The 19,102-nt window shown below is 39.1% G+C and overlaps 1 protein-coding gene across 1 annotated transcript; it reads left to right on the plus strand.

The window, feature by feature from the left end:
- Positions 1-6,819: 6,819 nt before the first annotated feature.
- PTH (parathyroid hormone) lies at positions 6,820-9,200 on the plus strand. Its single transcript, XM_055422516.1, has 3 exons — positions 6,820-6,910; positions 8,729-8,819; positions 8,939-9,200. Exons 1-3 carry the CDS (start codon positions 6,820-6,822, stop codon positions 9,198-9,200), a joined length of 444 nt encoding a protein of 147 aa, XP_055278491.1.
- The last annotated feature ends 9,902 nt before the right edge of the window (positions 9,201-19,102 follow it).

The following is a 19,102-nucleotide window of genomic DNA, read 5'->3' on the forward strand; positions in this document are numbered from 1 at the left end:
TTATGAGATAATACAAAAAGAATATTTAGAATTAGCAGTGACATCAGTGGTCTTGTCAGCTCACTGAAGAGAGTCATTAAAAATGTGAAACTTTACTTCTCCATTAAATTGCGTGGTTATCCAACCTCCTTATGGTTCCAAAATAAAAACTCTCAATTGAGCCTACATTCCCCCTACCTCCATTTCTTTAAGAAACAGAGATTAGAAATAAATTAAATCTCAGGGGTTTTTGAATGAGGAACACTCAAGGACTTGTTCTAATCTTTCACAAAAACATTACAGAGGTATCTGCACAACTAGAAATTTTTTCAATCAATAAAGTTCCAAAGACTTCCTCAAGTGACACCCTGGTTTACACTGTGACAAGACAAAGACATTCCTCGTTGTATTTAGAAAGGCTGTCTAATCCCTGGCATCCAGAATTTTAGTATTTATTTACCCTCAGCCCTTACCTGTAGAGATGCCTCTTTCTGACTATGAAAACAGTGCATATCATCTTAACACTCCTACATTCCACATAAACATGGCAAAGGCTCTAAACACATGCAAGGATGCACACTCACTAATAGAATGAACAAAAAGCAACAGCAGTATTTTATAACATTTGTGAAGGTAGCTGTACATTTCATCTTTGAATGGCTACTCAGGTATAATGGATCCCAGGGTTTATAACAGCTCATACATATAAAGGGATCAATGGCTTATTAAATGCTGCCTATCAGAACCACACAATATCCATCAATACAAGGTTATGGAAAAAGAAAAATGAAAAACTATTACAAAAAAACACATGGAAAATTCAACAATTGTTATATGCTGTCCTTTAAAACATTTTTACTCATCTCTAACCCATGGAAAAGAAATGCAAAAAAGCAAAATGGCTGTCTGAGGAGGCCTTACAAATAGCTGTGAAAAGAAGAGACGCGAAAAGCAAAGGAGAAAAGGAAAGATATAAGCATCTGAATGCACAGTTCCAAAGAATAGCAAGGAGAGATAAGGAGGCCTTCCTCAGTGATCAATGCAAAGAAATAGAGGAAAACAACAGAATAGGAAAAACAAGAGATCTCTTCAAGAAAATTAGAGATTCCAAGGGAACATTTCATGCAAAGATGGGCTCGATAAAGGACAGGAATGGTATGGACCTAACAGAAGCAGAAGATATTAAGAAGAGGTGGCAAGAATACACAGAAAAACTGTACAAAAAAGATCTTCACGACCAAGATAGTCACGATAACGTGATCACTGACCTACAGCCAGACATCTTGGAATGTGAAGTCAAGTGGGCCTTAGAAAACATCACGACGAACAAAGCTAGTGGAGGTGATGGAATTCCAGTTGAGCTATTTCAAATCCTGAAAGATGATGCTGTGAAAGTGCTGCACTCAATATGCCAGCAAATTTGGAAAACTCAGCAGTGGCCACAGGACTGGAAGAGGTCAGTCTTCATTCCAATCCCAAAGAAAGGCAATGCCAAAGAATGCTCAAACTACCACACAACTGCACTCATCTCACACGCTAGTAAAGTCATGCTCAAAATTCTCCAAGCCAGGCTTCAGCAATATGTGAACCGTGAACTCCCAGATGTTCAAGTTGGTTTTAGAAAAGGCAGAGGCACCAGAGATCAAATTGCCAACATCTTCTGGATCGTGGAGAAAGCAAGAGAGTTCCAGAAAACCATCTATTTCTGCTTCATTGACTATGCCAAAGCCTTTGACTGTGTGGATCACAATAAACTGTGGAACATTCTGAAAGAGATGGGACTACCAGACCACCTGACCTGTCTCTTGAGAAACCTGTATGCAGGTTACGAAGCAACAGTCAGAACTGTACATGGAACAACAGACTGGTTCCAAATAGGAAAAGGAGTGCGTCAAGGCTGTATATTGTCACCTTGCGTATTTAACTTATATGCAGAGTACATCATGAGGAACGCTGGGCTGGAAGAAGCACAAGCTGGAATCAAGATTGCTGGGAGAAATATCAATAACCTCAGATATGCAGATGACACCACCCTTATGGTAGAAAGTGAAGAGGAACTCAAAAGCCTCTTGATGAAAGTGAAAGAGGAGAGTGAAAAGGTTGGCTTGAAGCTCAACATTCAGAAAACAAACATCATGGCATCTGGTCCCATCACTTTATGGGAAATAGATGGAAAAACAGTGGAAACACTGTCAGACTTTATTTTGGGGGGCTCCAAAACCACTGCAGATGCTGATTGCAGCCATGAAATTAAAAGACGCTTGCTCCTTGGAAGGAAAGTTATGACCAACCTTGATAGTATATTAAAAAGCAGGGACATTACTTTGCCAACAAAGGTCCGTCTAGTCAAGGCTATGGTTTTTCCCATGGTCATGTATGGATGTGAGAGTTGGACTGTGAAGAAAGCTGATCGCCAAAGAATTGATGCTTTTTAACTGTGGTGTTGGAGAAGACTCTTGAGAGTCCCTTGTACTGCAAGGAGATCCAACCAGTCCATTCTAAAGGAGATCAATCCTGGGTGTTCATTTGAAGGACTGATGCTAAAGCTGAAACTGCAATACTTTGGCCACCTCATGGGACGAGTTGACTCACTGGAAAAGACTCTGATGCTGGGAAAGGTTGGGGGTGGGAGGCGAAGGGGACGTCAGAGAATGAGATGGCTGGATGGCATCACCGACTCTGTGGACATGAGTTTGAGTGAACTCCAGGAGTTGGTGATGGACAGGCAGGCCTGGCGTGCTTGATTCATGGGGTCACGGAGAGTCGGACACGACTGAGCAACTGAACTGAACTGAACTGAACAGCAGAAAGTCTGGGGGTTGGCGAGTAGGAGGGAAGAAAGTTGTGTCTGAAAGATCAAGAGCTCAGTAGCTCAATACCCCACAGGAGAGCTTGAAGCAAAAGAGTAGGTCAACTGTTAAGATAGTTGTCACCCGATCTGTCAAAAACAAGGAATTAGGAGAACTATAACTGTATTTTCTAGTCCAGGAAATTTCTTCTTGATGTTAAGTACCCCGATAGTAATTCCTACTGAACTGAACTGAGCAAACAGGAGGAAAAAGTAGTAGTCTCAGATTAAACCTCTCACAATGCAAGAGGAAATAACACATGGCCCTTTATCCTTCCCAAATATGAGGAATACAGTAGGTTGTCTGACCCTGGCTTCAGAGAATTTGAGAGCATTAAGAAAGGCTGAGCTTTTCAAAGGAAAAAGCTGTGCTCAGCTTTTCCCTGTCACTGTGACATCAGCTTCTTGTGCCCACATAGCCCTTAGCCCTCTTATTTCTAAATGGTTTCCTTCTATCTAATGTCTGCAGTCCCAAAGGTTGATGGTTCAGATAAACTATGAACCAAATCTTGGCAGCTATATCGCTTCTTTGTGGGAAGCTCAAAGTTGTATGTTACATGCAGTAACTGTATGCCAGACCCATTCCAGTATTCTTGCTTGGGAAATCCCATGGACAGAGGAGCCTGGCGGGCTACAGTCCTTGAGTGGCAAACAGCTGGACACATGAGTATAGAAAGGACTACAAAATAACCCCCCTAGGCAGATCACACAGAAGCCTTCCACAATTTATACCATACTTACTTTTTTAGGGTCATTACCATGTCCTCTCTCCTCCCATTAGCACGTATTCAGTCTTCATGGCCTCCATGCCTTTGCACATCCTATTCCTTTTTTTCTTTTCTAAACTTCTGTGATGGAAAACTCATATTCCTCCTTGAGAATACTTTAGCTTTTCAGTAAAACAGCTTCCAACAGCACCAGGAAATTAGTCACTTCTTCCTCTGTGCTTTTTGTAAGCCTCTGTTAATATGACTACTACAATGCCTATTACATTATATTCTAATTTATGTGTCAAATTTCAGGGCAGGGATCATGTCTCAATCATGTAATGACTGACACAGTCTGTGGCAGATATCTAGCAGATACTCAATGCATTTTTTGAATGAATAAACCTTGTCTGTTTTCTTTATTTTCCTGTAAAATTAGTTTAATAATGTGATTGTCTTCAATATAGCAATTTATTCTTAAATAATTGTAATAAGAGGAAGACAGTGAAAACATTGTTTTCAATATTCCCAAAAGGTTGTGAATTATATCAAACTCACCCAAAGAAACAGAAAAAAAATCTCCAAATTGCAATGTTAAACATGGCTTTACAATAATAATGAAAAATGTGCTTATGAAATCATTTGTTTTCCCAATTCTCCTTCTTCTCAACAGAGTATAATAAAAAATGATACACAAACATCAGGTTTAGACTTTACATCAGAAGACTTTTAAAGGATAAAAACAATAGGTTTTTTTTTTGTCAGTCAAAAAGGACCTCTTGGTTATCTAGTTCAGCTTTCTGCTCTGTATTAATCTCTATGGTATCTCTGATAAGTGCTTACTGAACTTCTATTTGAATACTTCCAGTAATTGGGAACTCACTATTAGGAAGGTATTGATTCTTTAACAATTATAATATCCATGTTGAGCTCAAATTTGCCTTCCTGTAGTCTTTAGCCATTGGACTCAGTCCTTCCTTATTAAACCACAGAAAATATTCCTTCTTCCTTATGGAAACCCTATAAAGAATTAAAAACAGCTGTATCATCATTCCAAGTCTTTCCCAGTTTTATTCAATTCCTTCTGAGATGTCATGTTTATCAACATTTTCACCAATCTGTTTCATATTCTCTAGACATGTCACAGTGTCTTTAACACTTCTGAAGTGAAGACTGGTGCAACTTGAAGTGAGATTTGCCCAGTGTAGAGGATTTCTCAGAGCAGCACTAACATGTACCTTTCATTGTAGACTTTGTACAGGTATTTTAAATTTGGATTGGCTCTTACTTGATGTAGAGTCAAACCTTGGCAAGAGTCAGCAGAAAAGAAGATAACATGAAGCCTGAGTAGGCACAGAGTTAAGAGAACTGATCCAATTCTGGGGCTTTTGTTGGGAGGCAAGCTGCCTAAATGAACCTTAGACATACCAAGGGGATTCAAAGGGTTTTGTTCAATAGATGGGGACCAGGCTATAGCGGTATTTGAAATTAGACAGGTGGCAGCATCTTGCCTCCATAGGTTTTAGAGCAGGTCCTCCATCATCAGGTGGGGAACATGAGAAACAAGACCCAATTCCTGTGCAAAGAGGCTGCAAAGGGTTGGGCAAATTAGAGTGAAGAAGACTGGGGTTCAAAGAAAGGCTATATACTTTTTTTATGTTTTATTTTTAATTGGAGGGTAATGGCTTTACAATATTGTGTTAGCTTCTGCTGTACAACAATGTGAATCAGCTATAAGTATACATATATCTCCTCCCTCTTGAGCCACCCGCTTCATCCCATCCCTCTAGGTTATCCCAGAGCTGAGCTGAACTCCCTGTGCCACATAGCTAGCTTCCCACTAGCTAGCTATTTTACACATGGCAGTATATGTATATGTCAGTGCTACTCTCTCAATCTGGGCTACATTTCTAAGAGGAAACTGAGGTAGTAAGAATCAAAATAGCTCTGGAGTCATAAAGACTTTGTTGAATTCTATCTTCTCCACTCTCCAACCCCAGTAGTTTCCTCAAGTGAAAATGGGGCTAATAATAGTATTTACTTTAAAGGATTGCTATGAAGACTTAGTTGGATAATATATGGAAGGTCTGGCATACAGTTATTGTTGCTTAGTTGCACAGTCATGTCCGATTTTTTGCCACCACATGGACTGTATCCTGCCAGGCTCCTCTGTCCATTGGATTTCCCAAGCAAGAATACTTTAGTGGGTCTGGCATACAGTTACTGCTTTTCAAGTGTTTTTATTGAAAACTAAAATAAAAAGGGATAAAAATATAAGGCAAATGAATTTTAAAATAGTTTTACTTTTGAAGCCTTTAAAATTATGTACTGAGAACGTATTCTAAAAATATTTTTAACACTTCCTTTAAGAAAAGCACTATACATATTTTTCTGAAACAAGATCAGGAATGATATAGACTGGTCCAATATGACTTGTAAAGTAAGCATAATGTAATATGATTCATTATAATCCTCATAATAATTGTGCCAGTGTTATGGCTGTAAGAAATATACTTATTTTCAATTTCACTTTCAAATACAATAAGATGATGTGGTGGTGGTTTAGTTGCTAAGTCATGTCCAACTCTTGTGACCCCATGGACTGTAGCTTGCCAGGCTCCTCTGTTCATGGAATTCTCCAGGCAAGAATACTGGAATGGGTTGCCATTTCCTTCTCCAGGGGATCTTCCCAACCCAGGAATCAAAGCTGGGTCTCCTGAATTGCAGGCAGATTCTTTACCAACTGAGCTACAAGGGAAGCCTGCAATAAGATGATGACTTAACCATAAATTTTTGAAATCTAACTTTTTTTTTAATTTTGTTGCTGTTGCTCAGTTGCTAATTCATGGACTGCAGCACACTAGGCTCCCCCGTCTTTCACTGTCTCCCAGAGTTTCCTCAGATTCAAGTCCATTGAATCTGTGATGCTATCTAACCATCTTATTCTCTGCCACTTCCTTCTCCTTTTGCTTTCTCTCTTTCCCAGCATCAGGGTCCTTTCCAATGGGTCGGCTCTTCGGATCAGGCAGCAAAAGTATTGGAGATTCAGCATCAGCATCAGTCCTTCCAATGAATATTCAAGATTGATTTCTTTTTGAATTACTAAAGGAATATATATTATATATTTATAATATATATTCCTTTTTGGAATATAGATTCATTAATCCAGTCAGAATTACAATTCACTATTTGTTAGAAATCTTTGCATAAACACTTTGCCCAGCCCATGCTGTTTTGCTTTTAATATCCAATTATCTAAAATTTAAGAAGAATGAGCACCGCCCCATGGGAGTGTTTGTGCTGTTCTCTGATCCTATAGTTAAAATTCAGAGAATTGGGAGTGACGTCATCTGTAACAATAAAAAAGCTTCTCAGTGTGTGGAAGACTTATATATATAAAAGTCACATTGAAGGGTCTACAGCTCAATTTATCAGCTTTCTCAGGTTTACTCAACCTTGAGAAAGCATCAGCTGCTAATACCTTTGAAAGAAGATCGTGTCCTAAGACGTGTGGTGAGTAATCTTTATTTTCTCTTTTAAGTTTCCATGAGTTCTTTCCTTACAATCAAGTAGTCATTTAATGTGTACCATTTCCCGCTGATATCATGCTGTTTGTTCAAGGTAAAATGTTAAGAGAGGGTTTGAATTAAATTTAATATTAAAATGCCACAATAAAAAATAAATTTATGCTACTAAAATATTGTTGAAATACTTAATTTTGTGATTAAAGTATTTTGAGAGGCCTTGCTTTTTTAAACTCATCTGCAATTACATGGAAATGATTAAAATTTGGCATGATGTGCTTTAATGATATCTTGTTAAAATTTTGAAATAAAGCAGCCTAGTGAGAAATGAATAATTCTGATTTAAATAATCAATGTAAATTTATGTCTCTGAGTTAAAATTCCATTTTTCCCACATAATATCCTCACAGAGAGCTCAACCTGTGTACTATAGTTGGAGAAACTGTTTTACTGCTGAATATTTGGTCCCTTTACATAAAACCTTTTCTATTTTTCTATCTGAAAACTGTACATGAATTTTAAGGCTGTTTTACACCTTTCTAATGACCTTCTTATAAGAAACTCACCTCTCTATTAAGAATAGGGAAGAAAGGCAGAGGCACTAGGTGTATGTGACAGAGCTGGGACAAACTCCTGTCCTCTGGCTACAGTGATTGTTTCTCATATAAACCAAAAATGAAGAATATTCATTTGGGGCTCCTTCAATAGCTTATATAGCACAGTGAAAACAAATATAATAGGTTATAATGTCCCTTATGCTACTTCTAAATGATGCAGTTTCCCCCAGCCACCCTATGTGTATGTTAAAATGGAGAACATTAAGTATTAAGAAAAGGCACTTCTATCATGAAAGCTTTTGCATTTGTTGAAATGCAGACTAAGGTAAGACTTTTCTATTTTGAGATAAAAAGCTTAAAAGCAAAAGAGCAAAATTCTAAATACTCAATATTGTTAATAAAATGAGTTGAAAAGATAAGATACAGACAAGCATTTTATATGGAATCAAAGCTCTAAATTTGTAAAACAAGTAATTAATTAGATGATGCTTAAATGCTTTGACACATTCTTTTTAATGCTAGGAGAACTCTGTGTTAAGTTAGTAAAAATCTCTAAATCAGAACCTAATAATTTGGCATTTATAGTTATCATGACATTGAAAGGAAGTTTACTTATGAAAAAGAAATTCGCTAATAGACACTGCTGACAATTTACCTAATTAAGAGAAGTAGCCATTTTCAAGCAAATTAGAAACATTTAGTCATAATTAACACAAAATGTGTGAGGAAATTCTAAACAGTGAACTTTTTGATTCTTCACATAGCTTAAAATTCATATAACTTGCACAAGAACTCTCAAAAAGATACCTAAGAAAGTAAAACTAATCTGTCTCATTTCTAAGCCAATTGGGTTATACTTACTATATACTAATTATGTGTGTATATATAATATATACTAATTATGTGTATATGTATATATAATATATACTTACATAAACTATAAAATAAAGAGACTGATTCCAAAACTCTCTCACAAAAAACAATCCAATTAGTCACTGTCACACTCTGTACAAATTTGTATGGTTATAAATATAAACTACTATAAATTTAATTGTACAGTTTGGAATATTAAAAGTATTTTTAAATACCTCCATTTTGTTTTTTCTTTTTTAGTTAATATGATGTCTGCAAAAGATATGGTTAAGGTAATGATTGTCATGTTTGCGATCTGTTTTCTTGCAAGATCAGATGGGAAGTCTGTTAAGTAAGTACTATAGCCTATTCTGCATGGTGAGGTCAGGGGAATTGGATTTTTAAGGTTGGCTTTATGATTTGGAAGTGGGGAACTAATGAAGCGATCCTCTCTGATTCTGTCCCCTCCAGGAAGAGAGCTGTGAGTGAAATACAGTTTATGCATAATCTGGGCAAACATCTGAGCTCCATGGAAAGAGTGGAATGGCTGCGGAAAAAGCTACAGGATGTGCACAACTTTGTTGCCCTTGGAGCTTCTATAGCTTACAGAGATGGTAGTTCCCAGAGACCTCGAAAAAAGGAAGACAATGTCCTGGTTGAGAGCCATCAGAAAAGTCTTGGAGATGCAGACAAAGCTGATGTGGATGTATTAATTAAAGCTAAACCCCAGTAAAAACAGATATGATCAGATCACTGTTCTAGACAGCATAGGGCAACAATACGACATGCTGCTAATGTGTTCATGTTCTATTAAGTGCCAATATTTCTATGACCAACCTTTATTGCTAGCTGTGATACCTACAATTTTAATTGATTATTTTGATTCTACTTTATTCATCTAAGAGCTCTTTTAATAATTCTATTTCTATTGATTCCAAATAAATGAAGTTAAGTATTTCTCACTTGTTATAAAAATATCTTTTGGTTATGAGTAACACCAATATGTTAAAATTGATCGTGACTAAGAACAACACAAAATGTTTTTTTAACCATGTTTCGTGTTCTGATATTTTGAAATTATCCTTTTAATATTATCAAAGTACCAGATCCCTGAATCACTACTAGCTTGATACTATTGTCCCCTTCACTTCAGGAAAGGAATTGAAATGCTTAGCAAGGAGAGGCAGAAAGTGGTCAGAAACATGGCAAAAGCATCTGCCTATACACAGAGCTACTGATCATATCCCTAGACTGGAAGTCAAATTGCAATAGAATTTTTGTATTTAAAAGAATATAACTGTTCATTTGTCCTCACTCACATGCATTTTTAATAAAGTGACCTGACTTAATCAAAGACAATTTAGAATATCAATGGTTGTTATGGGGAAATTTTGAAATCCCCAAACTCAATCTTCTTAAAACCAATTTGGATTACCATAGCTCTAAGATTTCCAAAACTGAATGAAATGCCTATTTTGATTGGTATTTTGAGTCCTCCAAATATCACCAGCACCCTAAAATTGCTTCTTTACAAAGTAGGATTTTAAGATTAACTGAAGCAAACAAGCAACTAAGGAAAGATAAGGTGACTTTGGAAGCCTCAAGCTCCTCCTCTTGGCTCCTTATGATCAGGCTTCACCTTCCCTTCTGTACTACCCATACCTTCTCTACACCCTCAGCTCCCCCATATTAATTCTCTCACTGAACTGTCCTATTTCTTTAAAACACTCCCCACTCCCTTTTCCTCTGAACTTTTCAGAACCTGTCCCCTGAAAATTAAGCCTTCTGAGGACCCAAAGGCTAAACCCTGAATTTCTTATAGTCCCTAGACTAAAGGTGAATTGCAAGCCATAGTCAAAGATTTTCCCAAAGTAACTGAAGATCTTCACAGATTTGCTGAGGAATTTCATATAGTTTTTCAAACTTGTCAATCTTGTTTCTCTGACTTAGTTCATATGCTTGCTGGTAAAGGCCAGGCCCACCCAGCACTGCATGAAAATTGCTAATTGGAAAAGGAGAAGGAAGAGGAGGAGGAGGGGATGAGAAAGAGCAATAAGAATCTAGATTAGCAACCTTGGGAAGTCAAGGCTGTGGTGGGTAGAAGAGTGCATATAAGGCTATTTCGGGTTGTCCGCCCTTGGAATTGAGCCCCAAGAAACAGGGCATGTAAAGCAGAAGACTTCTCAGATTCCTGAAAAATAAAGGTTTTTGTTTAAAAAAAGAAAGAAAGAAAATTCCTAATTGGAAATATCCTGAAAGGTCTCTAGAATTGCAACTGGAAGACCAGCTGCTAATTTATTATAAGATCAGGCTTGGACAGTTGCTGAGTACTTCATGGAGCAATTCCTAGGGCTTTTCCAAAGCCTGTTGATTGCAGCAGACTTTAGGTTTGCAGAAAATATCTGATGAATCTGTTCATGACTATTACAATTGACTTCAGATTACTTTAAAGAAAATTCTGGTCCTTCAGATGTTTATTTCATATGCCACCTGGGTAGCTTTAACTTCATGTTTATTAAGGAGTTGAACTAGAATCTTTCCTATCTAGTTAAAAAGGATCAGGATGGAATGGGAAACTATGTCCACTCCAGACTTAGTTAATCTGATAAACTTGCTCTCTTACACTCTAGATGATTCACCTAAAAGAAATACCACTAGGGAGGGAATTCCCTGGTAGTCCAGTGTTTAAGACTCAGTGCTTTCACTGCTATGGCTTAGGTTAGATCCCTAGCAAGGGAATTAAATTACTATAAGCCATGTGGAATGACCAAAAAAACCCAAAGCAAGATTAAGATTAATTCTTAATCTTCAAATCCAGCAAACAAAGACCCTGTAAACAAAACCCTTCTAGTTTCTATTATTGCAAAGAACTAGGACACTGGGAAAGAGATTGTTAGGCCTTCAAGTAGGCTTTCCAGGTGGCTCAGTGGTAAAGAATCCACCTGCAATGCAGGAGATGCAGATGTGGTTTTGATCCCTGAATAGGGAAGATTCCCTGGAGAAGGAAAAGGTAGCCTGCTCCAGTATTCTTGCCTGGAAAATCCCACTGACAGAGGAGCCTGATAGGCTAAGTCCATGGGGTCACTACAGAGTCAGACATAACACAGCAACTAAATGACAGCACCATACAATCAAGTGTTTTAGGCACCTTTGGCCTTCTAACAAGCCTTTCCAACATCCTCCCAATCCTTGATGGTGGGGCTCTGGTAAACTACAGGAGATTTTCCCAAATCTCCATCTTAATCTGCTTGGAGAAATTTTTCTCCAAATTTGGTATAAATTTCTTTCAGTCCTGACACCAGAACCACACTCTCTGCTGCTCAACTTGACTAGTATAAAATAGCACCTGCCTCAAAGTACTAAATCAGTTCAAATAGAGGGGATCACTATTTAGCCTCAAGGGATGCCTGTCTCCGAACCTGTTTCCTTTTGTTTGGCACTTTGAGAGGTATACTCCCTTTTCTTCTTATTGCCTCAACCCCATTCACATATCAGGCTTAGATTTCTTAGAGAAGTATCATGCTGGAATTTCTTTCTTCCAGAAGGATAGAGGATAAATAATTCTAGACCTTGACAGTTGTCATTAAAGTAACCAACCAGGTGAATTAAATAATCCCTTGATAGCTCAATTGTTATAGAATCACCTTTAATGCAGGAGACCCTGGTTCAATTCCTGGGTTGGGAAGATCCACTGGAGAAGAGATAGGCTACCCACTCCAGTATTCTTGGACTTTCCTTGTGGCTCAGCTGGTAAAGAATCCACCTGCAATGCAGGAGACCTGGGTTCGATCCCTGGGTTGGGAAAATACCCACTCCAAGTATTCTGGCCTGGAGAATTCCATGGACTGTATAGTCCATGGGGTCGTAAAGAGTTGGACACGACTGAGTAACTTTCACTTCACTTTGATGTCTTTTACAGGGTGGGTGCTTATCCAGGACCTTTGACTAATAAGCAACTTTGTTGTCCCAACACCCTTCTGTTCCTAAACCTCATACACTACTAATATCCATTCCCAATGGAAGTGGTTTCTTTACTGTATTTGATTTATTCAGTGCATTCTTTAGTAGTTCAGCCAATAAAACTAGTCAATACCTTCTTTATTTCACTTGAAAAGAAAAACAATTCACATGGACAATAATGCCTTGCTGCTGCTGCTGCCAAGTCACTTCAGTCGTGTCTGACTCTGTGTGGCCCCATAGACGGAAGCCCACCAGGCTCCCCCGTCCCTGGGATTCTCCAGACAAGAACACTTGTGAAAGTGAAAAGTGAAAGTGAAGTCACTCAGTCGTGTCCGACCCTTAGCGACCCCACGGACTGCAGCCTACCAGGCTCCTCCATCCATGGGATTTTCTAGGCAAGAGTACTGGAGTGGCTTGCCATTGCCCCTTAGGACTTACTTACTTCTCACAAATCTTGAAGACATATCCAGGTGATAAAAAGTTCCCTAGAAGTTCTATTTTGTTGTAACATGTGAATGAAATCTCTTTGCTCTCCTTCTCAAGCCTCTTCACAGGAAGAGGCTAAAGCTTTTAGCTTTAAAGGGACATACAGTTTCCAAAAAAAGAATGCAGTTTGCCCAAACCCAGGTTTGATATTTAGTTGGGCTTCCCAGGTGGTGTAGTGGTGAAGAATTCACCTGCCAGAAGACCTAAACAGACATTTCTCCAAAGAAGACATACAGATGGTAATAAACATATGAAAAGATGCTCAACATTGCTCATTACTAGAGAAGTGCAAATCAAAACTACAGTAAGACATCACCTCACACTGGTCAGAATCAGTTCAATTCAGTCTTTCAGTTGTGTTTGACTCTTTGTGAAACCATGAACTGCAGCATGCCAGGCCTCCCTGTCCATCACCAACTCCCAGAGTTTACTCAAACTAATGTCCATCGAGTCAGTGATGCCATCCAGCCATCTCATCCTCTGTCATCCCCTTCTCCTCTGGCCCCCAATTCTTCCCAGCAACAGGGTCTTTTCCAGTGAGTCAGTTCTTCACATGAGGTGGCCAAAGTATTGGAGTTTCAGCTTCAGCATCAGTCTTTCCAATGAACACCCAGGACTGATCTCCTTTAGAATGGACTGATTGGATCTCCTTGCAGTCCAAGGGACTCTCAACAGTCTTCTTCACCACCACAGTTCAAAAGCATTAATTCTTTGGCGCTCAGCTTTCTTCACAGTCCAACTCTTACATCCATACATGACCACTGGAAAAACCATAGCCTTGACTAGACAGACTGTTGTTGGCAAATGTCAGAATAGTCAGAATGGTCATCATCAAAAAATCTCTCCATTCTTCTCACCCTTTCCTTCCCCTTTGTGTCCACAAATCTGTTCTCTATGTCTGCATCTCCACTGTTGCCCTGAAAATAGGTTCATCAGTACCATCTTTCTAGACTCCATATATATGCATTAATATACAACATTTGTTTTTCTCTTTCTGACTCACTTTACTGTGTATTACGGGCTCTAGTTTCATCTACCTCATCAGAATTGACTCAAATGTGTTCCTTTTTATGGTTGAGTAATATTCCATTATACATGGAATATATATATCTTTATCTACAACTTCTTTATCCATTCATCTGTTGATGGACATCTAGGTTGCTTCCATGTCCTAGTTCCCTTTTCTTCACACTCTCTCCAGCATTTATTGTTTATAGAATCTGCCTGCCAATGCAGGAGAGACAAGAAATGCAAGTTTGATTCCTGGGTCAGGAAGATTCCCTGGAGTAGGAAATGGCAACCCACTCCAGTATTCTTGCCTGGAAAATTCCATGGATAGAGGAGTCTGGAGGGCTACAGTCAATGGGGTCACAAAGAGTGGAACATGATTCAGCAACTGAACAACAGCAACCTTTAATCCTGGTACTCTTCTCTCCATCACCAATGACATCTCTCATGACTGCTTAACACTGATGGGTCACCTCCTGACCCCTGGTGACAATCTAAAGGCAATTCCTCTATGTAACACTGGTTTCTTATGGTTCACTGATGGTTCTATGTGCTGCATAGTCTATTGCAACTCCTTTTGATACTGATGAGGCAACATCTAGACCTATGACTACTTTGGCCCAACAGTCTGAATTGTACAGTTACACAGGCTTGTGCTTTATTCAAGGGCAAAACTTCTAATACTTATACTGATAACAGATATGCTCTCAGAATAGCTCATAGCTTTGGAATGTTTTGGAAGCAACATGCCTTCCATACTTCCAGTAGATATGAAATGTTAAATGGTCCCTTTGTTCAGGAATTGTTGGATATAATACTTTTACCTGCCACGTTTGCTACTATTGAGATTTCAGGACATTCTAAACTTGACTCTCTGGACGCTAAGGAAAATCACTTTGCTGACATTTCCATAAGAAATGCTGCCCTTAAAGGAACCAAGAGCAATCAAATCTCTGTCACGATCCAGAGGGATATTTCCCCAAATATTGTCAGATTAGGCAACTGACTAGAGAAGCTCAATAGTTGGCCTCAGAAAAGAAAAAACAAGATTGAAAATACACAGTTTTTGGTTTGAAAAAAAGAGAAATCTCTGATTCGAACTAAATAACATCCTAGTCCTGCCAGAAACTCTAAAATTCCCACTGCTAACCACTATACATGCATTAAACGATTGGTCTATTCACAAAATGATAGCATTCATGCATCAGTGTTGGTGAAGAAACATTAACAAAGCCAAAAAGAAGTCCCTACCCTACTTGTCCCACTTGCTCTAAATACAACCCAGGAAAGTCTGGTTACGGTTGAGTAATATTCCATTCTCAATTTGTAGCTCCTAGACATTTTAAACTGCCTAATGGACCATTTGAGTTCTGGCTAATGGATTTAATACAGCTTCCTCCATCTCATGGATATACATGTTTTAGTAATGGTCTATATGTTTTTCACACTGGACTGATGGACTACTGCCTGTTCTGTGGCTAAAGTCCTTTTGGATAGGATTATCCCTACCTAGGGAACTGCTCTTGAGCTTCATAGTAATCTAGGAACCCATTTTACTGTTCAGGTACTTCTACCAGTCTGCTCTGTTTGGCTGGTTTTGTGACAGTTTCCTTGCGCTCAATCTTCTCGTTTGGTTTAATGTACACAGTGTTATTAAGATTCAATTGACAGGGACTTCTCTGGTAGTCCAGTGGTTAAGACTCCAGGCTTCCACTGAAGGGGGGTATGAATTTAATCCCTGGTTGGGGAACTAAGATTCCACATGCCACCCTCACTCCCAATTCAACTGACAAAATTTGTAGAGGTCCTCCAAATACCTTGGCCAAAAGCATTGCTGGTGGTCCTTCTAAATCTCAGATCCACCCTTTTAGGAACACATCAAATCTCACCCTTTGGGACAGTCACAGAATGCCCAATGCATTTGGCTCCTGCCTCTTTTGACCCACCACTGATGAAAGGAAAGATACTCCAATATTGCAAAGATCTAGTTGCTTCTATTACAAATAATCATAGAGCATTCTTTTCACCACACATTCCTGGAAGAGGAAGACCTTAAGCATCATACTTTGCCAACTGGAGATTTTGCCTATTGGAAAAGGCACCTCCACGAAGACTCTCTTTAACCTTGCTGGAAAGGCCCCTATCAGATACTGCAAACCAATCTTTGTGATGCCAAACTCCAGGGAAAAGACTTGGAGATTCATGTGACACATCTAAAGAAAGCACTGACTGGACCTGCACATTATCTAGTAATCTGAAAGTAAAGATTCCTGGAATTGAAGCAGACAACTTTTGATGAGGTAGTTTTCCAAAGCTATCTGGACCATGCCTGTTGGAAGTCTGCCTGCCAAACTTGATGATGAAATAATGCTTCAGATGATCTCCAATGCCTAATATCTTGATAATATATAAACTTCAGAGAAAAAGTGCCTGAAAGTCCTCTCATTTACATTCCCTATTACTCAAATGTGACTTCAATAGGTTTCCAATTTGTTTACTTTTTCTGAGGTGAGACACTACACTCAGGAAAAGTCTTTCCTGACACTGAAGGACAGGGAGCTGATAAAATCAGAAAACCTGACCCTTGATCAATGATTCACAGAGAGATCAAGATTAGAAGAGGAAAATGTAAAAAAATTAATAAACAAAAACGTCAAATCATCAGGAGACCAGAAGGGGGAGCTCTAATGCCCTGCTTCCAAAGCAAAGCCTAACTGGCAGATCTTTTCTACCGTGCCAACAACTTGGCCAATGAAAATTTCTGGACTATTTATTATAGTTCTCCCAACTTCCGTCTCCCTTCTGTGAAAGGGTTCTCCTTCCCTTGTGTGTGAAGACTTACATGTTGCTCACCATGGTTGCAGATTCTGAACTGTAATTCTTTTTTTTTTTTTTTTCTGGAGAAATGCCTAACAGTTTATTTATTTTACGTCAACACCTTAAACTATGAACCTCTTGGGTTTAATTCAGCTTCATCTCAAACAAAACCCAGTATTTAGAATTAAATTAGGTTTTAAAATCAATTATTTTGTTTTTGCAATTCTTATCCTAAGGCTTCATTTTCTATTTTAAAAAAAAAGATAATTTTTCAATCATATAAACTCACAATAATATCAAAAGAGTTTGGGGGCATATGATCCATTAGTTTCACACTATACACTTTTCTTTTGGGATAAGAAAGGACTATGGCCAAATTTTAACATTTGTAGCTTTCTTGGCACAAATCTTCACATGTTGCATGTTTTCTCCCTCTCTTGATCCCAGGGGAAAAGGATGGGCACAGGAGGCTCCAAGGTAAGACATATTTGTGAAGATGTATAAATGAGAACCATTAGAGGCATTGAAGAATAAAATGGCGTTCAGGTTCCAGTCCAGAAAAATCCCCATCTTTAAGTTTGAGCTCACATGGAGAATAGTCCTGGTTTCTGTACTGGCAGCGACTTAATGTCTCTGTCTGGGGCCCACAACTCAGAATCCCAGACCTGATGACACTAGGAAAGGTCATTCATGATACGCAGATTCCCTGCAAACAACCACAGCCAATTTCAGCATTTATTCACCTTCCACCTCCTAATAATGGCAGCCAGAAGTGAAGTAGAACAACCCCTGGATACAAGCAGTCAGAGATATATGTTTTGGCATCCACTGGTGGTCTTGTCTGAAACTACCTCTTTCAATGCTCTGCAGGTCATTAAGAGAATAAGAGGAAGTTACTGTGTATAGCCAAATTTAGAGTCATTTTCACATAGAATCTCAGCACAGGCATCACCGCTTTGATCTCAGTCATCAGTTTCCTCAAGGCCATATTGGTCTGGATCCTCTGGATCCTGGAGATGTCCAGACACTGGAGTCAAGAGAGCAGGCTGTCCTGATTCCCCCCGTCCAAGTGCCTAAGGCAGGTGAGGCATAAGTTCTGTTTGTGGAATGTCAAACAGGGATCTTGTCTTTTTTGAGTTTTTTTCTGCCACAGCCACATTTCAATATAGCTGTTATTGACTTTGTGCTTCTCTTGGGTACTGAGAGCTTCCTTGGTGACTCAGCTGGAAAAGAATCTGCCTGCAATGTGGGAGACCTGGGTTTGATTCCTGAGTTGGGAAGATACCCTGGAGGAAGGTATGGCAACCCACACCAGTATTCTTGTCTGGAGAATCCCTTTGGACAGAGAAGCCTGGCAGGCTGCACTCCATAGGGTAGCAAGGAGTTGGACACAACTGAGCAACTAAGCCAGGGTACTGCAACTTCTTAACTGGATCCTAGACTTCTCATAAAGATACTTAGCTCCATATACTACTGCTAAATCAGTGTTTCTGTGAGGAACCAAGGGCTAGGACTTTCTATTCCACCATATTGTTGACTTTGCTAACAGAGGTTTACTTATTTATGTATTAAAGACATGTGTATTTATTTATTTACAGCTGCACTGGGTCTTCGTTGCTGCACGTGAGCTTTCTTTAGTTGCATGGGCTTCTTGTGCTGTGGCTTCTCTTGTTGTGGAACGTGAGTTCTAGGACATGTGGGCTCAGTAGCTGTGGTGCACAGGCTCCAGTGGCATGTGGAATCTTCCTGGACCAGTGATCAAGTACATGTTCCCTGCATTGGCAGGTGCATTCTTAACAAATGGACCACCAGGAAAGTCCAACATAGGTTTGTTTTTGAATTCTATGTATTTGTTGTTATATTGATGTATTTGCCTGTTCCTGCGTACTTTATGTACACACACACACACACACATATCCTTCTTTATAAACCTCTATTTTACCATTCAATATTTACACTGAGTTTGAGTTCTCTTCTAAAAAATCCAGCTGCAGTTTTATCTGGATTGTATTAAAATTAAATGTTAATTTTAAGAAGAATTGTCACTTTATTATATTGTCCTATTCATCAACACAGTAAACCTTTTCACTCATTCTAATCTACTTTGGTGGTGGTTTAGTTGCTAAGTCGTGTCCAACTCTTGTAACTCCATGGACTGTAGCCCCCCAGGCTCCTCTGTCCTTTTGATACTGTTCATGGGGTTCTCAAAGCAAGTATACTGAAGTGGTTTGCCATTCCCTTCTCCAGTGGACCACATTCTGTCAGACCTCTCCACCATGACCCGTCCATCTTGGGTGGCCCCACACGGCATGGCTTAGTTTCATTGAGCGGGAGTTGGTGATGGACAGGGAGGCCTGGTGTGCT

This window comes from Moschus berezovskii, chromosome 14 (genome assembly GCF_049115385.1).
Source record: "Moschus berezovskii isolate FMDL1 chromosome 14, NW_MosBer_1.0, whole genome shotgun sequence".
Lineage (NCBI taxonomy): Eukaryota > Metazoa > Chordata > Mammalia > Artiodactyla > Moschidae > Moschus > Moschus berezovskii.